This window comes from Sinocyclocheilus rhinocerous, unplaced genomic scaffold (genome assembly GCF_001515625.1).
Source record: "Sinocyclocheilus rhinocerous isolate Xijiao unplaced genomic scaffold, SAMN03320098_v1.1 scaffold349, whole genome shotgun sequence".
Classification (NCBI taxonomy): domain Eukaryota; kingdom Metazoa; phylum Chordata; class Actinopteri; order Cypriniformes; family Cyprinidae; genus Sinocyclocheilus; species Sinocyclocheilus rhinocerous.
In genome coordinates, this window is record NW_015637137.1 from 282,795 (window position 1) to 305,305 (window position 22,511).

At 36.5% G+C, this 22,511-nt stretch overlaps 2 protein-coding genes across 2 annotated transcripts in view; one reads left to right on the forward strand and one right to left on the reverse strand.

Moving 5' to 3' along the window:
* tgfbrap1 (transforming growth factor, beta receptor associated protein 1) overlaps nt 1–6,608 on the forward strand; it is a 17,298-nt gene extending 10,690 nt beyond the window's left edge. The window contains exons 8-12 of the mRNA XM_016563347.1: nt 996–1,139; nt 1,221–1,367; nt 1,471–1,630; nt 3,846–4,282; nt 5,481–6,608. Coding sequence (XP_016418833.1) covers nt 996–1,139; nt 1,221–1,367; nt 1,471–1,630; nt 3,846–4,282; nt 5,481–5,675 — 1,083 coding nt within the window. The 3' untranslated portion in view covers nt 5,676–6,608. The remainder of the gene's footprint in view (nt 1–995; nt 1,140–1,220; nt 1,368–1,470; nt 1,631–3,845; nt 4,283–5,480) is intronic.
* Nucleotides 6,609–8,137: 1,529 nt separating this feature from the next.
* mrps9 (mitochondrial ribosomal protein S9) overlaps nt 8,138–22,511 on the reverse strand; it is a 17,078-nt gene continuing 2,704 nt past the window's right edge. The window contains exons 3-11 of the mRNA XM_016563348.1: nt 19,308–19,370; nt 19,189–19,219; nt 19,006–19,085; nt 12,024–12,109; nt 11,748–11,823; nt 11,475–11,643; nt 10,052–10,160; nt 9,303–9,472; nt 8,138–8,537 (exon numbers count right to left, since the gene is read on the reverse strand). Coding sequence (XP_016418834.1) covers nt 8,446–8,537; nt 9,303–9,472; nt 10,052–10,160; nt 11,475–11,643; nt 11,748–11,823; nt 12,024–12,109; nt 19,006–19,085; nt 19,189–19,219; nt 19,308–19,370 — 876 coding nt within the window. The 3' untranslated portion in view covers nt 8,138–8,445. The remainder of the gene's footprint in view (nt 8,538–9,302; nt 9,473–10,051; nt 10,161–11,474; nt 11,644–11,747; nt 11,824–12,023; nt 12,110–19,005; nt 19,086–19,188; nt 19,220–19,307; nt 19,371–22,511) is intronic.

Genomic DNA, 22,511 nt, shown 5'->3' on the forward strand with positions numbered 1-22,511 from the left:
CCTTCACAAATTCGCGTCGCGTTTTCTAAACGTTTAAACTTTTCACTTTGCATGGCTTTCTTTGCATCTCTTGCATGAGACGCGAGCGCAGCAGTCATATTTGTCCGTCTAAAAAATGTGCTGAATATGCGTTCTGTGTGAATGGCTTGGTTTCGGTTTTAACCTAATCAAGATCTTCTACGCATTGAGCTACTATATTTCTCTAATATTTTGAACGAATAATGCAGCAACGGCGCGTCTCGTGGGCTGGACTAACAAAACATTCAAATGCAACAACATCACTTAGGCTACATCATCATCACCCAATCTCGTGCTCCACTGATGACGCTCCCTGACGCACACCTAACATTCGACTGTACCATTTTTGCATTCAAATGCAAATGTTTATTTTAAATTCGACTATTTATTTTTTTATTCACAATCTCCTCATCACAGGCAGCCATTACAGCATGTGTTCGTGTGTGCTGTCTGCGTCACTCATAGCACGTGCCTATATCGTGCACTATATCGAACATTTTTTCTATCGTTATCGATTAAGGTGTACCGTCAATAAATATCGATACCGTTTTATTGCCTAGGCCTAGTAGTAACCACTTCTGTAATCAGGAAATCTGATAGGGGTAATCTATAAATGTGAAAGATAATCAATAAATGGCCACGTATTGGCCAGTTAATCTGCCTGGATGAAATATTGGTCTGTCCAAGTTAGACTGGTGTGATAGAATTGCTTACCAGTCTTGTCTGTCTAAATATACAGTATATACTTTTTTCTGTTTGTACCATGACCAGCTAAAAAGTGGTTGTAATAAAAGTAAGTAGTTCCACAGTGGGGGAAGTAGAAGGAATGTTACTTCAGATGCTATCAATAAATGCTTAAGGTGTATTTAACATTGAATATTAATTTTAAGCAAGCAATTTTTTTTTTTAATAACCTCACAGTTGGATACACTCTCAGTTAATGGATGTCTAAGAGCATTTTTTTGGTCCTGTTATAGATGTGGGTAAAGATTGTCAATGGCGATCTCCAGGACTCAACGCGACCAGATCTGTTTGAATATGTTGTGGATTTTCTTAGTTTTTGCTCCAACCTTGATCTTGTGTGGCGGCATGCAGACTGGGCACTACAGAAGGATCAAAAGGTTTGGACTTTATATTATCGTTTACCCGCAGAATAGTCATTGGGATGTCATTGAATAGCACTCTTTATCTTTTAAATACAGATTGGTGTGCAGATCTTCACCAAACGGTTTACGTCAGAGGAGAAGACGGGCCAGTTAAACCCAGATGACGTGATCACGTATTTGCAGAATCACAGTCAAGCCCTTCTGCTCTACCTGGAACACCTTGTTCTAGAGAAGAGACTGCAGGTAAATCATCACTGTTCCAAAGCATTTTTAATTCTTTATTCCAGTGCTGTACCTATGCTAAAAGTTTCCCTACACGTTGTGTGTTGTGTCTCTGTTGTTACAGAAAGAGAAGTATCACACACATCTAGCTGTGCTGTATGCAGAAAGAGTGCTGGGCCTGATCTCACGACCATCAGCCACTGATGACCAGCTGTCTGCTGCCCGCCAGAAACTACAACGTTTACTGAAAGAGTCTAATCTGTACAGGGTCCAGTTACTACTAGGTAGGTACCCAGTACCTGTGTGCTTGTGTCTAGTGGTCGACCGATATATCGCCAAGGCCTATATATCGGCCGATATCTGTCATTTTTCAAATATCGGCATCGGCCGATAAGTTTTTCTGTTTGGCTTATGTGTTCGAGGCGGGACTTTTATTTTGACAGCACGTCGGACTTTTATTGTGACGGCGCCGAGAACGGCTGCGGCAGCGCCTGAGTGAGCACACACCGCGATTATTTTTTTAATCCATTTTCAAATTATTTCTAATTTCTTAAATACAAATGAAAATAAAATGATATCGGCTTTATATAGGCCATCGGCCACCCTGCTTTCCAAGATATCGGCATAGGTATCGGCTGTCAAAAAACCCACATCGGTCGACCACTACTTGTGTCTGTTCTCCAATAGACATATTAGGATTTTATTTTAATGTCAGACACACTGACCATTTGGTTGCAGTATAATTAATTGTCTCCTTAGGAAAAGAACATCAACAGCTGAGTTGAGCAGATCTCTAGTGGTCTTTGAGTTAGCAGATATGGCTCATTGCATTTTTTTTTTTTTTTTTTTTTACAGCAATAATGTCTTTCTGTTCAGGTTTTGTAGTAATGTTTTAAGCTAGACTATGTTCAGCTATGCAACTCAGAATGCAGTGGTTAGTGGGTCAATGACATTTACTGTAAGTATGCTCAATTATAAAAGGAAAAGGAACACTTTCCTTGGGTTTCCCAAATGGGTGTTCATTAGGTGATGAAAACCTGCTAAATTGAATGTAATATTAAAATAAGTCAGTTTACAGTGATTTCAGTGCAGAGTGCTTTGGTTTACAGTGTGGTCTCCCCCTTTGTAAAAAATTGCATTCTGGAGGGCACCAAATAAAGGGACAGGGGCTCGAGCCTCTTTAAAGCAGAGGTTTACAGTATTACACTAGATTTCAGTAGAATTTTCCGTCAAAATAACACATGAAAATTAAGACAAATATTTTACAATTGTAATATTGCATTTTAAAAATGCTCTGTTATTTTTTTGTTGTTTCTTTCTTACAGTACAATACTTTATTGATAAGGCAGAAATTAATTTGTTATTAGTCTTGGCAGAAATTAATTTATTATTAGAACTATAACTTTAATTTAAAAAAATTATAAGAATATCTTATTTGTTTAGTTTTTTTGTCCAAGTTGTAGCCATAAGAGATTTTTTGTGAAATAACGGTAACACTTTAGTAGTATAGGGATCAATTCTTACTATTAATTAGCTGCTTATTAGCATGCCTATTATTAACTTATTGGCTGTTTATTAGTGCTTATAAAGCACATATTCTGCATGACCATATGTGACCCTGGACCACAAAACCAGTCTTAAGTCACACGGGTATATTTGTGGTAATTGCCAACAATACATTGTATGGGTCAAAATTGTCGATTTTTCTTTTATGCCAAATCTTTTATGCCAGATCATTTAGATCATGTTCCATGAAGATATTTTGTAAATTTCTTACCGTAAATATATCAAAACGTAATTTTTGATTAGTAATATGCATCGCTAACAACTTCATTTGGACAACTTTAAAGGTGATTTTCTCAATATTTTGATTTTTTTGCACCCTCAGATTCCAGATTTTCAAATAGTTGTACCTCGGCCAAATATTGTCCTATCCCAACTATCCTAACAAACCATACATCAGTGGAAAGCTTATTTATTCAGATTTCAGATGATGTATAAATCTCAATTTCAAAAAAATTTGAAAATTATGACTGGTTTTGTGGTCCAGGGTCACATATTCTCCATCCCTAACTCAATACCTTACTAACTATTATTAAGCAGCAAAATTAGGAGTTTGAGGCAAAAGTCTTAGTTAGTGGTTTATTCATAGTGAGAATTGGACCTTAAAATAAAGTGTGACCAAAATAACGTTATTCATCAAATTCCATTCAGTTAAAATTCCAATCACAATGTACACTCACCGGCCACTTTATTAGGTACACCTGTTCAACTACTCATTAATGCAGATCTAATCAGCTGATCACATGGCAGCAACTGTGCATGGTCAAGACAATCTGCTGAAGCTCAAACTGAGCATCAGAATGGGGAAGAAAGGTCATTTAAGTGGCTTTAAAAGTGACATGGTTGTCCAGTACTAGCAAGGAGTACCCGATAAAGTGGCCGGAGGTGTAAAGAGCTGTCATATGGTTTCAGTGTCATCTGCTTGTATGCTTGTAGGTAAAATTCAGGACTCCGAGCTGCTGCTGCTTGAGCGAGCTACACTACATGGGAAGTCAGAGGAACATGACAAGGCCTTGCACATTCTAGTGCACCAGCTCAAAGACTCGGCTGCAGCTGAGGAATACTGCTCTTGGGCCTCTGCGACTCATGACCAGTTCTACCGTCAGAACCTTTTCCACCAACTCTTGAGTGTTTACTTGGACCCCGATGTACCAGGAGGGGCACAAACAGTAGCTGCCGTTGACTTGCTTAACCGGAACGCTGACGTTTTTGATGCAGTGCGTGTGTTAAAGCTCCTCCCAGAGGAGTGGTCTCTACCGTTACTCCGTCCTTTCCTGTGCGGGGCGCTGAGGGCCAGTGTGCATGCACGGTGCACTTCCCAGGTTGCTGTGGGGCTGGCCAGAGCACAAAATCTCCAGCTTCAGCATGACAGGGTGAGTTCTCATGATTTGTGTTTTTATTTTCAATGTCGGCACAGAGTCAAGTCACATGGTGCTCAGTTTATTAATTTAATTAAATAAATTTCGATTCTGATTTTGATGTATTTAGGGGGATACAACTGTCCAGATATCATAATGGAGGGGGGGGGAGGATTCTTGATAAGGAAACTTAATGGAGTAGTTTTTTTCTTGTATTATTATTTCTTAATAAAAATAAACAAACAATACTACTTGACTATTAGTTAATATTTGGAAACTTTTGTTTGAAAAAGTCATATGGGTGTGTACGTTGATAAAAAAATTCAGATATCTTGACTTTAATGACAAGGCATGGTTAGTTTAGATTGGGGGGGAAAAAGCAATGCAGTGCAACTCCCCAAAATTATTAAAAATTTATAATTCATGATATTTGGGAAAAAAAGTACTATATTTAAATATTTTTAATGTGTACATTAGCATGTCTTCAAATTAAATCTAAACCTTTTTTTAGCGTTTTTTATACCTTTTTTTTTAACTAACGTTCAAAAGTTTGGGTTCAAGTTTCTTTAATGCTTTTTTTTTATTTTTTTTATTTTTTTTATTTTTTTTTTATATATATAAAGGAAAGTGTATTATGCTTATAAAGACTGAATTTATTTGATCAAGAATAAAATTTTTTCGTAAAATATATTTACAATTTAAAGCAGTTGTTTTCTTTTTTTAATACTTTAAAATATAATTTATTCTGTGACGCAAAGCTGAATTTTCAGCAGTCATTACTCCGGTCTTTAGTGTCACGTGATCCTTCAGAAATCATTCAAATATGCTGATTTGGTGCTCAGAAAAACATTTCTTACTATTAGCAATGATGAAAACGATTGTTGCTTAATGTTTTTGTGGAAACTGATATTTTTTTCAATATTTTTTTTGATGAATAGAAAGTTCAAAAGAACAGCATTTATTTGAAATAGAAAACATTTGAACTTTACTGTCACTTCTGACCAATTTAATGCATCCTTGCTGAATAAAAGTATTATTATTATTATTATTATTCTTTTAATTTACTGACCCCAAACTTTTGCATGTTTTAAATGTTTTTCAAACCAAAATCTTTTTAATCTAGGTTTTTAAAAGTGTTCCTTTCCTTTTATAATTGAGCATACTTACAGTAAATGTCATTGACCCACTAACCACTGCATTCTGTGTTGCGTAGCTGAAGTATCGAGGCGGCCCAATATTAGTGTCTGAAAAGAAAGGATGCCAGCTGTGCCACAATACCTTTAGCGAGCCAGACTGCGCCTGCTTGCCCGGCGGAACGCCTGTCCACATTCACTGTGTCGCCAAGAAAACCCTGAACTTACCAGTAGAGCGGCAACACGAAAACGCCCACCGCAGCAACCACACATGAAGCTGATGAGTACCGTGGGGCAGTGGACAAATGCTGGCGTCGCACCTGTACCGCACACACGGGGAGAAGGCTGAGTGCATAGAACAGCCGTTCAGAGCCCACGCCAGAGCACTTGGTGTGACCAGGACCTGCAAATGAGTGTGTGGATGTCTGATTACTATTTATTCCATAATCCCTCTGTGTGCACACACAACACTGACAATGAATATGAGAATATTTTAATGAACGTCATACAAAAACTCTAAAGAAAACCTGACAATGTCTTTTTGGTCAGTTGATGTTTTTAGCATCGCCTTATGATGACTGGTCCAGTGGCTTTTTAAATGGATGGTGTCCATAATAACTATTGCTTGCAAACTGTTTGGGGTCTGGATACTAGTGTCTTGACTGTCTGTTCTCTGTGAGCAGAATTATCAAAAATGAGTGTATGTGATTAAGCTGGTCAATAGTTTTCATTAAACAAACAAAACGCCAAAATTACTTGCCCTGTTCTCAGAGAGTGACAAGTTATAGCCTTAACTGATTACGTCATGATTCATTTAATGTAAGGGAGCAATGCTCAAAAAAGACATTATTTTCATAATTTCATTATGAGTATTGTTTGTGGTCATAATAGCTATTTTAAACAATTTAATAGAGATAAAAATGGAAGATTTTCCATGTTCATTTATAGTCTGATCTGGAAAAACTTCAAAGTTACATCAGTGTTATGTAAGATTCTCCAATGAAAGTCTGATTAATGAGCACAACCCAAGAAAGATATTCTTGTGTCTCTCTCCCTCCTTTCCACGTCAGAAGGTTAACTTGGCTTGATATTTCCATTTGAAGTCAAGTTTAAGTGATATTTAGTCAAATTGTAGCCATATCAAACAAACCAATGGACTCAGGCTGTGCTGTGTTTGTGTACGTTATAACTAAATGCTAAAGTGCATACAGGTGCATCTCAATAAATTAGAATGTCGTGGAAAAGTTCATTTATTTCAGTAATTCAACTCAAATTGTGAAACTCGTGTATTAAATAAATTCAATGCACACAGACTGAAGTAGTTTAAGTCTTTGGTTCTTTTAATTGTGATGATTTTGGCTCACATTTAACAAAAACCCACCAACTCACTATCTCAACAAATTAGAATACTCCATAAGACCAATAAAAAAAAACATTTTTAATGAATTGTTGGCCTTCTGGAAAGTATGTTAATTTACTGTACATGTACTCAATACTTGGAGGGGGTTCCTTTTGCTTTAATTACTGCCTCAACTCGGCATGGCATGGAGGTGATCAGTTTGTGGCACTACTGAGGTGGTATGGAAGCCCAGGTTTCTTTGACAGTGGCCTTCAGCTCATCTGCATTTTTTGGTCTCTTGTAACTGTTATTAATAAAAGTCGTGGGGCACAGCGTTGACAAGTTTCTTTTCTCGGATGTGTGTGAGCTGCGCGATCTACGATATATATATATATATGTGTGTGTGTGTGTTTCAGTAAGCAGTGCATTAATATAGAACAGTAATTAAAGGCTCTAATGCACACCAGCACACCAGTATAGGTGTGTGTATTGTAGGAGCTAGACGACGTATGATGACATAGTAGTGGTGTCCCAATTCTTAGGGGAATATTTTCACCCCTACCCCTTGACACTCTGTTTCAAGGGGGAAGGAGAAGGGGTATAAAATAGAATTGGGATTGGGCCCAAGTTGTTTCACCTGTTTATAGCTTTTATTTGTTTCAGACAGGCCACAACCATCCATCAAGTAAGTTACAAGCATTCATGGCAATCACTAAAGCGCCAGTGATTCAGAAACAATATAATGGAGGACAAAACACAATACAGTTTTTAATTATGTGCCCCAGATAGTTTGAGGTTTAATTGAGGTTAGCGCTTCTGCAAATTTTGTCTCAAATGTGAGCGATTTTAAATGGGTAATATTTTTGATGACAAAAAGTAAATAAAACTCGCTCTGAAAATACTGAACTGTGCAGCTACTTATGACAGCACATAATGCAATCAAATATAGTTTCAAAAGTGATAGCCTGATACAAGTAAATGAAGTAGCCTATATAAAAAGGCCAGTGTTACATTTTTAACATTCATTCTGCATAACTAAGTGGTATGTACTAAAAATAACAGTAAATGTTTTTCTATAATGCAAATACTTATATTTTACAGAAAAATTATATTTTTACAAAATATTTTGTATTAGTGTCACCGATTGTGCACTACGCAAATTTCTGAGGTGTCAAAAATGTATAAACTGCCTAAGCCATCATAGTTATACGATTATTAAAATCAAAACTTAAAAAAAAAAAATATCTAAAACCAGCTAAATTATTAATTTCAACAATTTAAGTTGAAAGTGAATTAATTTCATAACCAGAGTATTGTCGCCCTCTTGTGGTAGAGCATTACAATCTAACCAATCTCACTATATTCTGGCTATTACTGAAAAAAATAAAATAGAAATTCTCATATGAAATCAATGTTTATTGAAAGATGTTTATATTAACATTTTCAACACCGCTTTAATATACACAACAGTTAAATCTCAGAAAAAGAAAGATCTCCTTTCAGTTCACAGATGTCCAATGCCATACCAACCAAGAGTCTATATTTCGTGAATTTTAACTGATGCAGTTGATTTTTTGAAGCAGTTGGGCTGGTTTATGTTTGTGATCAGCAAGGTATGGTTGTCTACAGAATAACGCAATAATCCAGTGAGAGAGAGGAGTTGTGTCCTCTCTCAGGGTTCCTGTGCTGTATTGATCCTTTCCTGTTCAGCGCTTTTTCCAAGTGAATTTCTTCCGCGCTCCCTCCTGCCCTGGTTTCTTCCTCTCCTTGATCCTGGGGTCAGCGGTCAGCAGGCCAGCTGTTTGGGTAATCAGAGAAAACAGATGATGATAGATGAACAGCATCTGTGACATGTTCTGCCACAGAAAAGCCATATAGATAAAAAAATAACTTGACACTGTTACATCAGAAACATGTCAAGAATATTAGATCTGTGTAAATATAATTGTTTTCTTCAATATTCTATTATGGATACAAAGTTATAGTAATAGTCTTAAAGCAATAGTCTTTGCCATTTTTGATGAATCTAACGTCTCACTGATGAAACCAGTATTCTTTTTTTATTTAAATTTGTTAAAAGAAAACGATGGGCATATTATTTGACACAAAAAACACAAATGCTTTCTTTTCATGTTCACAAACTTTAGACGAAATTATTTTCTGCGGTATTCAACATGAACTAAACATAAAATAACCCAGAATAACTACTTTATAAAGAAACTGCAGATGAAATAATGCATAGACATATATCAGTATAATGCTTTAGGCTTCTTGTCACACACCTTGCCTCATCTTTTCAACGTCTCCCTCAGACACAAAGCTGAGCAGTGCCCGTGAGATGGCAAAAAAGTTTAAAAAAAGAAAACGATGGGCATATTATTTGACACAAAAAACACAAATGCTTTCTTTTCATGTTCACAAACTTTAGACGAAATTATTTTCTGCGGTATTCAACATGAACTAAACATAAAATAACCCAGAATAACTACTTTATAAAGAAACTGCAGATGAAATAATGCATAGACATATATCAGTATAATGCTTTAGGCTTCTTGTCACACACCTTGCCTCATCTTTTCAACGTCTCCCTCAGACACAAAGCTGAGCAGTGCCCGTGAGATGGCCAATCGCAGAGCTCCAGCCTGAGCAGAGTGACCACTGCCCTCCACACTCCCCTCAACATCAAACCGGCCCAGCATGCCCACAAAGTGCAGAGGAAACATCAGCTGCTCCCTGAGAGAGAGAAAGAGAGAGTGAAAGATATATATATAGTGCGAGGAGAATTAAGAACATGTTTCTCTCCGCTGGACTACTCAGGCTTTCAACATCTGTATGAATGACACTCCTGCAAATCCCCCTTTGAGCACTGTATCATCATATTTAGACAAAGTGATTATCCTGCCACCGAAAGAACTATTGAGAGGACGTGATGCAAGCGTGCGTGCTTTAGTATGTGTGCACTTGCTGGCTCACTTGCGGGGACGGCCCACAGTGCTGACACAGAGCAACACTCGCCTTCTGCTCCAATTAGGCCTGTGTGAAGCGGACGGAGTGATAAGGGCGGGCAGCCGGCCGCACGCTGACAGCGCCAAGTCTCCGGCTCACTCATCTGTGTAATTAACTTTTCAACCACATTAGAAAAACCCAACACACTCACCACGCACGCTGGCCCACAAATGCTGGATTTGAACATGTTTGGTGTGGCTCTCATTTATGGCATACTAACTAGAGTAAAAACAAATAAGCTCTTGATATGCTAAAAGGATCTTTCCACAAAGATGCGATGCATGACTGAGGCGCCCTCATACACACCTGTCTTGTAGTAATGGAAAGTAGTGGAGGTAGTTCCTGCCGTTGATTGTGATGTTCCCAGAACCACTGTCTCGGAGGGTGATGCTGGCTTTGGCGGTCTTCCTTCTGCCTGTGGGAAGGAGGGCGAAGTTAGAGTGATGTGGGAATTAAGTGAGTGTGTACAGAAGAAAAACAGTTTTAGGCAAGAAGAGGAAGACAAGATGGAAAGCTTGCAGAATAAACGTTTTTTACCTCTCGGATCTTACTTACAGGAACATGAGAATTAAAGGAATAGCACACCCAAATATGATAGTATTACTTTCTCTCATGTTGTGAGGAACGGATCAGAATTCTGATTAGAAGGTTTGAAAATATTTTGTCGGCTGTAGCTGTCAAATCTTATTTGTTATTATATTAAAAATGCAGGGTTATTATAGTTAACTAAAACTAAAATAAACATTTTTGTTATTTGAAATAAATAGTAAATTAAATAAACAAATGCTTTTATTTATTTCGTTTAATTTAGTTTAACCTGAGGTACTGAAATTTAATTAAATTAACTACTAAAAATTACAAGAAGACTACAAAATTTAATTATTATTAAAATAAAAAGAAATACAAACTAGTAGCATCTCTATACTTGTATAACAATATATTCATGCAGAATGATTATAAATGATTTTAGGCATTTTAAAAAGCTGAAATAAAATAAAATATTAATAAACATGGAAACTAGAAATGAAAACTGAAAAAGTACTAAAATTACTAAAATTAAAAATAAATTAGAAGTATAAAAAACCCTAGCTAAATCTAAATGACAAAAGCACAAATAAAAATAAAAGCTCATTGATAATATTAATAAATACTGCAATATACAAAAAAATTAAACAAAACACCATTGATGATTGTGAAAAATGGGGCTGAAAGACAAGAATAATATTAAAACTAAAATATTACACTTCATCCCACTTTCAGTTCACAATGGTTTTTGGTACGAAGCCCACAAGAATATTACATTAATTGAATAATGTTTGTCTAGTCAATAATTAATTTACAACAGCAATATTTTTCACCCTAAACGTTCTACGTTCACACGTTTCTCTTCGTGTCTCAATTTTGGGCACTCATGTAATGCCCTATTGGACCAGAGAGATATAAAAATGGCTTTTCTATGTTCTCATAAATTCCCTCATTTGGATGGCAATCATTGGAATTTAAAGTGCACAATAAATGCAGTTATTGCAAATAATCAAATCAGGGTCAGAATTATCAGGCCTATAGACTACATACAGTATGAAAAAGTTTGACTACGTTTGACTACAGAACACATCAGCAGACTTCAGAAAAATGTGCATGGATTACATTTATGATACTTATTGGCAAACTTGTGTGTTTGCGCCAAAAAAAGGTTGATGACATTTAATCAGCCTATTTATTTCTTTACCATCTGCAACGCTGAAAGTGACTCCCTGTGGGTCGTACTGCAGGGCAGGAATCTCGTGTTTACTGGACTGAACCTCCAGCTGTTTGCGGAACTTCAGTATGAACTCCTCCTCCAGAGAGCAGTAGGGCATAGACAACAACTTCTCCATCAGCTGGATCAACCGCATATACTACACAAAACAAGAGAACTCGCTTAGTTTGCCAACATCACCCTCTAGTGTTTCCATCCTGAATTACACTCTTCACAGGATTCGGGAAATGTACACGTTCTTACATCGTGATCTGAAATGTTCTCCACCAGATACTCCTCAATTTCCTCTTTTAACAGCCACCTGCTCCCAGTCAGCAATCTGTGAGGAAACGAACACAGTCAAGCCATCAAAATCATCCCTTTCAGAGAAAATCAGCATTTTAAAAATGTTCTTTACTAGATTGATTCCTAATTTAATATTCTAATATACCTAGCACTATATATTACAAAAACATTTGGCTCTGCGACAAAGTGCTTTTGCTATCTTCTTTTTCTTGCAGGAAGTTTTGAAGCGCTCACATTTGTTTGGTTTCTGACGTTAAGAGGCCTTTATTTCTCATCTTGTCCTGGTGTCTTTCCATCGCCAGAATCTTCTCATAGACATCCTAGAATAACAGAAGAGAGAAATGGAAAGTGGTCAGTTTCAATACCAAAAGCAGAATTAATGCTAAAAAAATAAAAAGAATCCTCTGAGCATCGTCTCTGTTGACTAATAAGTCAATGAATACACAGAATGAAGGACGAGGTATTCTTCATAGATATTCAGGAATCCCTCAAAAGAAAAGATGCAGTGAAGCAAAAGCAGAGATTTGAAAATTCCCCCGACACACACACACACACACACACACACACACACACACACACTCTCCATTATGAAGGCAGATCTCATCTCTCTCTCTTCAGTTCTGGCTGAATTTAATTGTGTGCGTGTGTGTGTGTGTGTGTGTGTGTGTGGAGGAAAAATTGAATTGGGGAGCACTTGGGCCGTAACCCCTGCACTTTCTCTCTTCTTTCTAACACACACACACACACACTCGCACGTCCTCCTGACAGGAGAATCTGCCATGCGGAGCAGGATGGCATCCTCGGGCACACTTGTCTAAATTGGCATTGCGCCCGTGAGCCTGGAGTGCCCGTCAAGCGTGGTGGTGCTGGAGCGGTGCGGAGCAGGGGTCTGACGCGGGGCCCCGGCGCTGGCATGCAGCTCACGTCGGCACCTTCCTCACGCCTGTGCGAGAATTCATTTCCCCCTCAATTATCCCACAGCTGTTTGTTTAATTCAGTCCTGATAGAGTGCGTATAATCCACCGCTACTTGCCAAAAAAGCAAACATCGGGCAAAAACCAATTTTCAGCACAAAAAAGGAGGAGTAATAGAAAAGAAAGGGGGGAGGGAGAAAAAAAAGAGGGGGAATGCACGTTACACATTCGTGATCACAGCGCCATAACGAATCCAGAGAAATTCAAATGCCTTTAGGAGGGGAGAGAGGCTCCTCGTCTGAGCTTTTAATATGAACTTTCAATGTAGCCTTTTGGTTGGCCGGGGCTCCTTGTATTCAACAAATCATGGGTAAATTGTACAGACTCGTTCCTCCCAAAGCGCGCACGGGATTTTTGTCAAAGGTTAAGTCAAAAATACAGTATAATCAACACAAGTTAAGATCAGAGTTGAAGGGCCTGCAGTTACAAGTAGGAAGTACTCATGAGCCAGTGCTTTTATGACTTTTTTTTTTTTAAAGTAAATAATTGTTGGTCCAAGTATAAATGTGTCTGTACATTCTGTGGCCGTCTTGGTAACGCACATGGGCGGCTAATGGGGAAAAACAGAAATTTGAAAAACTGTTTGTCAAAATGAAGTTTAAATAATAGATTTCAAGTCAGGTAATGCATCTGAAAACAACAGTGTCATATTGTTTCTTTAGCGCAATAAAATAAAATATTTTTTAGGCTAGTCCAGCAATGGCGCAGGCACATTCAAAAACAAATAAACAGCAATACCAACGCAAAAAGCAACTGGCCAATTCTGCACCGTCACTACAAAATAAATCTGTTGGTCTTTTTCTGATAATTTCATGCCTTGCAAACTTAAACTCTTAGTGATGTATTGAATGCTGTTGTGAATTTGGTCAAATTCAACTCACCAAGGTAACATTATCTAGCTGACTAAAAAAAGTTTTTCTTGAAGCTTGAGAATGATCTGGGGTTGAGAAGGGTTGAAAATTATAAAACAATCAGTAAAATTTTGCACCATAATTTTTTGTAAATGTGCACTTTTTAATGTTTAATGTCTTTTGCTAAATGCATTTCTTTGAATAAAAATTCAGTAAACAGAAATACTGTTCAATTTTACATAACTGTTTTCTAATTTAGATTTATTTTTCTATATTTATGTTTTAAAATAAATAGTTTTCAGCAGCCATTTTTCCAGTCTTCAGTGTCACATAACCCCTCAGAAATCATTCTAATATGCAGATTTGGTCCAGATTTTGATTTTATTAATTTTTATTTGTTTAAAAGTAACGTTTCTTATTAATTTCTCACAGCTGAAAGTGCTTATGCCGTTTAATAAGGTTGTTGAAACTGATACATTTTTCAAAAAACTTCTATAAACAGAATGTTATAAAGAACAGTCTGTTTACTGTCACTTCTGATGAATTTAACGCATCCTTGTTGAATAAAATTATTATTTCTTTAAAATAAAAACAACAACTGCAATAATTTGTTTTTTAGTTACATAGTATTGAGCAAACACCACCCCACCTTTTACTAGACTGCAATGTATCACCCAAATCCATCAAAAAAAATTAGGCCCAATTTTGGCATATTCAGTTGATACAGAACTTTGGTGTATCAACATATACATTTTTAGATTGAGAGAATAAAAAGGGTCAAGCAATTAATGTTGAAATAATTGATTAATGCTGTACTGGAATACTTGATTACTTGAGTGTGCAAGTGGGTTACTTTGATAGCTGTGTAACGTTCTGATACATGAAGCATGACTAAGTTAAATGTCCATATTCACCGCCTGTGTATATTAGTGAGTTTGCGCGTGTTTGTGTTTTGCTTCCTTTTGCTCATACTAGAAAAATATTCCTCTCTGCAGGAAGGAGAGTTGTACATTATTTTCTGCACACTGCAGGGTTTCTGAACGTGAAGCACCTCCGTGCGATTTGAAGCTGGATGAGAGAGCCGTGCACGCCGGCAGATTTGACATACCTATTTAAATTAGCAGCAGGGGTCCCAGCCACTGCAGGGCAAAGGGGAGGATGAGGGGCTTGGGCACACTGAGGACAATGGCGCATTAGTCAACTCACGCACACACACAAACTCCTTACTGCTACTGAGAGATGTCTTAGCCCAAGGTTGAGTCCATAGATGAATGGTAGAGAAGGGAAAAATAAGCTAAAACAAACAAACTTTGAAAAGGAATTAGCCGTGGTGATAAAGAGGCGGTTAACACAGGAGGCTCTCTGGGGCTCTTCCCATCGCAGTAAAACCCCTGAGGCTGATGTGCACACACACCTACACACACAAAAAACAGCACATGTGCACGCATACACACTCACACGCACACCTAATATCACAAAGCCCTGGCGTGCCTACTGAAGTGTGTGATGCTCCCTGTTGTAAATGGGATTTAAGGAGGAGAAAGAGCTCAGTCACACTCATCTTCCTAACTCTCATTCCTCTTCTTTTCACAAATCCAAACCTGCCATTTGCATTTTCCTTAATCATTCCAATCTCCTGTTTATACTGGTTTGTTTTAACATCAACCGTTCTATTTAATTTGATTTAGCACACTAAGGGTAAAATGCCAAACAAAGCCTGTCTCTGAGCAGAGGGGCTGTTCCACCATCACCCCGTCAAGGCCCTGTTAAGGGGATCAGAGACCCGAGTTGCAGCTTCCCTTCCCAGCGCTCTCTGTCTGCGCCCCTCCTCTATCCCAGCTCTGTCTGTGCCACTCCCTTCCTTCAATCACAGACCAGACAAAGCAGGATCTCCCCCCAAACCAGTTCAACTAAATTAAAATTATGGCTGATACAGATAAATTTAGTGATGCACCAAACTGAACTTTTTTTTTTATTTAGCCGAAAACTGAACCTGAAAATAAAGCTTAATAATGAATTCATTAAATTTAGTTTTAAACTAACTCTGCATATCTGTATAAAACAATTAAATTGCACAAAGCAGATTTTATATCAACGTTTTAAAATAAAAGTTTATATTCCAATTTAAGTAATAAAACACATTTATGACAGATTCAAACAAATTAAATAATGAATAGGTTAAAAAAAATATAATGAATAGGTAATAATGTGTATACTGTATATTCAGCTAAATGCTCCTCTCTAGAGTTTTTTTTTTTCTAGATACTTTTTTGACATCTTTCCATGGCTGAAACACTGATTGAGCGATTACATTAGACATGATACAATTTATTAAGTTGTACTGGTTCTGTCAACATACCTTCTGATGTTTATTCATGTTTATTTTGTGCTATAACTAGTAGTAAAGAGTAGGTTTGCTGCGATAGACTGTGTTGGCAGTGATACCGTTGTTAAGCCGCAACACCAGTTACGCCACTTGCCCACCGCGGCACCACCCACCGCCGTCGTTTTGATTTTTTATAGTAATAAAAATAATTTAGTTCAGTTAAAGAAGAGACTCTACAATTAAAAACTAAACGCGGCTGCTCAATGCAGCGTGCCGAACGACAGTCACATCACAAATCAGATTTCATTTTTCACGTGAGTAGAGTGAGTCGAGCTGACTGACAAGAAGAGTGAGGTGAGACAGACAAGACGATAGCGGATGATTTAGTTTCGAAACGAAATGCAAAAGCGCCTGTTTGGCAATATTTTGGATTTTGAAAAGCATGTTGACATTTGCCGTTTATCTAAGGTGATTTTGGAAGTTTTTTTAAACATTTGTTTCTTATTTAATTGGTTCCCACAATGTTTTCTGATTTTTACTTTATTTAAACTTTGTGTCATTTATTTTATTTGACATCAAGGTGTATGCTGTGCCTTCAAGCTTTCTTATTCGTTTTGCTAATAAACTTTCTACGTTTCTTATTTGGTTCCAGAGTGTTTGCGGATTTTTAGTTTTGTATACCCATTTGTTTTTTATATTAGGCATAGCCTAATTTTTGTTTTTTATATTAGGCATAGCCTAACGTTTTGTTAATAAAAGTTCTATGATTTATATATAGGCTAAGTGAGTTTGACATTGTATTTTGTTGTTGCTTGAATTGCATTCAAGCAATTGACACAGAATTGCCGCTAGTTTGAAAGTGAAAGTAAAATGCGCACAGCACTTTTAAGTTATTTAAAAGCGAAGGAAAGTGAGGAAAAGAGTGAAAACTCAAATGAACTAAAAATGAACAATTGCTTTATGCCGAATTGCCACTAATTTGAAAGTGAAGGTAAAATGTGCACCTCGCACCCCACGGTGATACCGGTATTATCGGTGTTGTTACACAACGATAAACCGGTGGGGAAATATCCTCACCGTCACAACCCTAGTACAGAGGAAGAGATGATCAGTTGATGCTTAAACTGAGTTGGCTATAGTGAGTGGTCACGCCATATTTAAAAGTAATTTTAATATTGCATAAAATTGACAAAGCTCATGCACAAATAATTTGGTCAATGGATTTAGCCTTCCAAAAACTAGAAATTCATCTTCGGCCGCCATAATTTTGGCACATCAGTTAAACTATTTTAATTTACAGTATAAACTATTTTAATTCAATGATTAATGGGCAATAAAATGATTGATATTAAATTCTACACTATTTATATAAATGGGAAAACAGAACACAAAGCTAAAATCAGTAATCTTAAAGAAAATTAAGCTATCACAATATTATTCACATGATGAAAAATGTATATTAATTTTGAGATTTGCTAGTCTACATTTAACAGTGTTACTAATTAAATTATCAGTGTTTTTAAAGTGAGACTAGAAAGATTAAATAAATGTAAAAAATAGGGGAACCAAGCATGCATCTAAATTAAGTATTAAATATCAACCAATACTAACAAAAATAAATTATCTCACAATCTATATGGTACCTATGTACTGTATATAAACACCTATTCAGGGCTCTACAGTGCGACCATTTCAGTCGCATTTATGACTAAAAAATATTTAGGAGCACCTGTGCGACTAAGCCAATCAGCATATTTGTGTTTGTGCTCGAGCTTCAAAGATTTCTACTTGCGTGTTTTTGCAGCATTGAGTAATGTATCGCAGACATATGTTGATTCCTGGAATGCAATGTTAATCAGAATCCACTCAGTGCTCAAAATACTGGAGTTTTGTTCATTGCCGAGTTATGCAAGCTCACAAATCCTCTCGTTATAACTAACAAAGTGTAGACAGGGTGTAAATAAGAGATCTGTTGTGCAGTGTAGAGAGCTTCATTGATTATAATGCAACTTTGTGAGATCGCAATGAACTGAAGTGATTGACAGCTTTTAAAGATTATTAAGGGAGTTTGCAAATGCGATATTGAATTAATACAACAGTTCAATAAACAATAAATTCAATAATAACAATAAATAATACAATAATATTAAGTGACGTACATTGTATGACTTTAACAATATTGCTCAATTTTGTCAACGAAAATAAATTTCTAAATTTCAAAGTCACAGCCGAGCCGCTGCGCATCTCCAAGCAAACAAAGTGGTGTTTCGTTTATGTATGAACATGCGTTTTTAAATGAATCTAGTGAGTCAATGATTCAATTACACATTCATAAAGACAGTCACTTGCTTCGTTCCTGAATGAATCAGCCGTTCAAACCAATCAATTAAATGATTCAGTGATAAAATCAATGACTTGCCGCCACCTGCTGGCAGTTTTATTTGTATTTTTAAAGTGTCATTTTCAGTTATTTAAATCATTTCGATCAAACAATAGTTCTATATTCAAAATTTTATATTTAAAACAATAATCTCACAACATGATGAATTTAAAACATCCATGCCACCTCTGAGCCTCTCTAAATGTCTGTAAAATGTACCTACATGCCACTTTTGTTATTCTGTGCCACCTTTGTAGTGGAAACTAATTTTGTTAATATTCATTTCTTTTGATTGGTAACTTATTCTTCTTATTCTACCTGTTCTTATTCTATTTTTATTAATTAGAAATTTTGGAAAAGCTTATAAATATAGATTTTTGAATTTGACATAATATGATATACTTTTAATAAAATTAGAAAAAATGCCATTACAAAAAATAAAAAAAATGCCCCTGTAAATCACTTTAAGGAGTCAAATATTACCTTGTAATGGGAAGGCTCATTTGTGTTATTGATCAGAAGGTGCTCCTGAATTTTTGACAGTGCTCCTACATTTTTTAGATTAGGAGCACAAGTGCTTCTAAAAAGAAATGCAAGCATAGAGCCCTGCTATTATTAAAATATCATCTAGAACACTCTAATTTGGCCTGTTGTATGTAAGCATTTAACATGAGCATCAACTTACATGCAAGAGGGAATAGTAGGACTGTTGCCCTGTGTAGAACAGAAAGTGAAAAGGGCGTCCTTCGGCATCCCACTGGATAGCTAAAAGAGAGAACAGGGCACGAGTAGTTCATTACCAGATATCAGCAAGCTTATATTTGGTGTCAAAGAGCATAGAAAGAGTTAAAAGGCAACTTCTACATACCTGTCTGTTTTGGGAATATTTCCTCTGGGTGCTAAAACAAAAATAAAGGAACATAATGAACATATTGACTGTTATTAATTATCAAAAAAAAAAAAAAAAAATTGGGGATGAAATCTCACCTTCATAACAGGTCTTGCTCGTTTCTCAAAGAGTCCAGAGGGGAACAGATATGCAATACTCCTCTAAACAAACAAACAAGTGAATCAGAATGCACACTCTTTTAAATTTCTCCATTAAATGGCAAATTATTTTGTCACTTACTAAAAATTACACTAACATTTTAATTATGAATACATTTTTATGATGATTATGAAGTGTCATTTTTATTAACATTTTATCATGAAATAATCTTAGTGAGATTGATGGGCTTGAAGGCTTACATTACCTTTAAAACCATTATGAACTTTTTAATGAGCATTCATGCAGTCAGGGCTTAACCTTACTACTCAAGTAGGCTATGGTGGGCAAACAAAAAGTCAGCTTTCTTCCAATTCTTAAATTACAAGCAACAGTATGTCAATAAAATATATTATTTTTATTGTGCACCTCAGGTCTCTCTATGCACCCCAGGTGTGTGTTTTACTACAGTGGGAAACACTGATCTCTTCTACTTCAAATACTCTCATAAAGAACCAAATTATTCCAGTGACAGCATTCAGCAGGGCATAAAACTTTCATTTGCATAACATGAGCCATTCAGAATGGCAACCTTTGGGTTTTTGACCCTGTTTTCAGGATAAAGAGACAGAAAACATAAAAGAAAAAAGTGAGGTGATGGCAGATGCACTCTAAGAGAACAGACATCCATGTATTGGGCCATCAAAACCAGAGGGTGAGGAAAACTGAGTGAAATAAAGCAGCACAAAGAGAAGAACAGACAGAACGGTGCAGGATGCAGTGACAGATGAAGGCAGCACCTGTTCATACCTTGAAAAGCAAGATGGCCCAACTCCCTCAGGGAGGTTTAGCCTCATCATAGTGTTCTAGAAACCTCTGCTGCTTAAACTTCACACAAGCCCAATCTGGGAAAACAAACTGGCTACTCGCACTCCCTCAAAAACGCTTTTTTTTGTATGCTCTCGCTGACCCTTACATACTGTACAATAAAAGGAATAGTTCACACACAAAAAATTCTTAATAAAAAAAGAAAAAGAAATTGTGACTAAAAACGTAGTCATTGATATCTAAGTGACCGTATGGCTCAGTGAAATGATGCCCATTTTTTGTCCTGATCTATTATTTTATAAAAAAATTAGTTCAATTCATAAAAAATCGTTCAAAAGTTTGAGGCCTGGAATTTTTATTTATTTATTATGTTTATTCTGCAAGGACAAATTAACTTGATCAAACAGTAACATGTATAATGCTACAAAAGATTTATTGTTCAAGTAAATGCCGCTCTTTTGAACTTTCTATTTTTCAAAAAAATCCTGAAAAAAAAGTATCACAGTTTCCACAAAAGCAGCACAACTGTTTTCAACACTGATAAAAATAAGAAATGCTTCTGCAGCACTAAATCAGCATATTGATTTCTGGATGACTGGAGTAATGGCTGCTGAATATTTACATTTTAAAACATTAAAATAGAAACCTGTTATTATAAAATTGTGATACATTATTTCTTTTTTTACTGTATTTGATTAAATAAATGCAGCCTTTGTGAGCATTAGAGACTTTACATTAAAAAAAGTAATAAAAAATAAAAATCTTATAGACCCCAAACTTCTGAACAGAAGTGTACATAAAATAAATTCACACATGGAACAACTTGCATAATTTCAGAATATAACTTTTACATTTCTGCATTAAAATACATCCCAAACAAAAGGTATTCAAATATTAAAATTAAAGCAGTTTCGTTTTTATTTTTAAACAGTATGGCTTTTTTAACCATAAGAATCTAACATAGGTACATTTCTAAAAATTTGGCACGTTTTAAACCATCTTTTTAAAGAATTTTTTTTTTTCTTTATAGGAGACACTTTTTTTTTGTCATTGACCTATGTGTTAAACTAATAGTTCACCTAAACATAACCTACTTGGCTGTTGTTTGCAATCAGTATATTTTATTTGCATTTGTGGAACACAAAGCAAGATATTATGCAGTATCCCCAAGCTGATATTATCAATAGAAATAAATTGTCACACTGCCAAGCTCCAATAATACGCAACATAAACGCAAATCACATAACTTGCACTATTTTCCAAAACATCTGAAACCTGTGCTTCAAGACACTCTCCTTTCAAAAGTTTGCTCAAGTTAGAATAGTCAAAAACTCAGCAAATTTCTTCCCAATTTCAGCTGCATGGGCTCTGTGAACATCAGAGCCCACCTGACGGGTGCAAACGCAATGTGTGTGCGAGTAGACGAAAGACAGTGCGAGAAGGCAGGTGAGGCTTGCAGTCTTTATTAATTACTTCCTCCTGGCAGCGCTTGCTGTGCAGCTGTTTCACACCTTCAGCGCATTCACGGGAACGTCACGTCGGCTGAAGCGCTTGGCAGACACGCCGGTGCCAGCTCAGGCACAGACGCCCCCTGTACTCGCTCTGTGCCCCACAGTCGCAGCCATTTTCCACCCCTTACCCACCGATCAGCTGGCAGAGGGACGGTACGTGTCAGCTTCTTTTAGCCACACTTACTCTGAGGACTCAATTCATTAATGGTGACAGAGATTGGGGAATAATACTAAGAATCGAGAAATTGGACCAAATTAGTGGGATAAATCAATTACGGACATTCCTGTCTGGCACAGAATAAAATACTGGACATAAATAATGTTTGTAAATATATTCCAATTTTTAAGCGGGTCCCAGAAGTTCCACTGTGACACCAGCTGATGACTTTACTTTTAGCTCAGAGGAATCACAATGATATTGATTGTATCAGTCTTTGTATTTCTAGTTTTCTTATCTTCCTTCCTTCCTTTTGAGGCTTGTACGGAAACCAAAAGAGAGGCACCAAGCAACCTAGAGGACCGGGGCCCACTAAGAGGCCTCAGATTGACTTTAAATTAGTTAAAATAAGACAGAACAATAAAATTATCTAAACCAACTAAATACAATAAAGCTACTTCTTGTCTTCTTTTAATTTACATCCCTCCAACAAGAAGTTGAAGAAGCTCTCAGAGTTTAAGAAAAAGTATGATTTCTATTAGGCTTGCCGCGATAGACGGTGTTGACGGTGATACCGGTGTTAAGCCGCAACACCGGTTACGTCATTTGCCCACTGCGGCACCGACCCCCACCGTCGTTTAGATTTTTTTATAGTAATAAAAATCATTTAGTTCAGTAAAAGAACAGACACTACAATTAAAAACTGAACG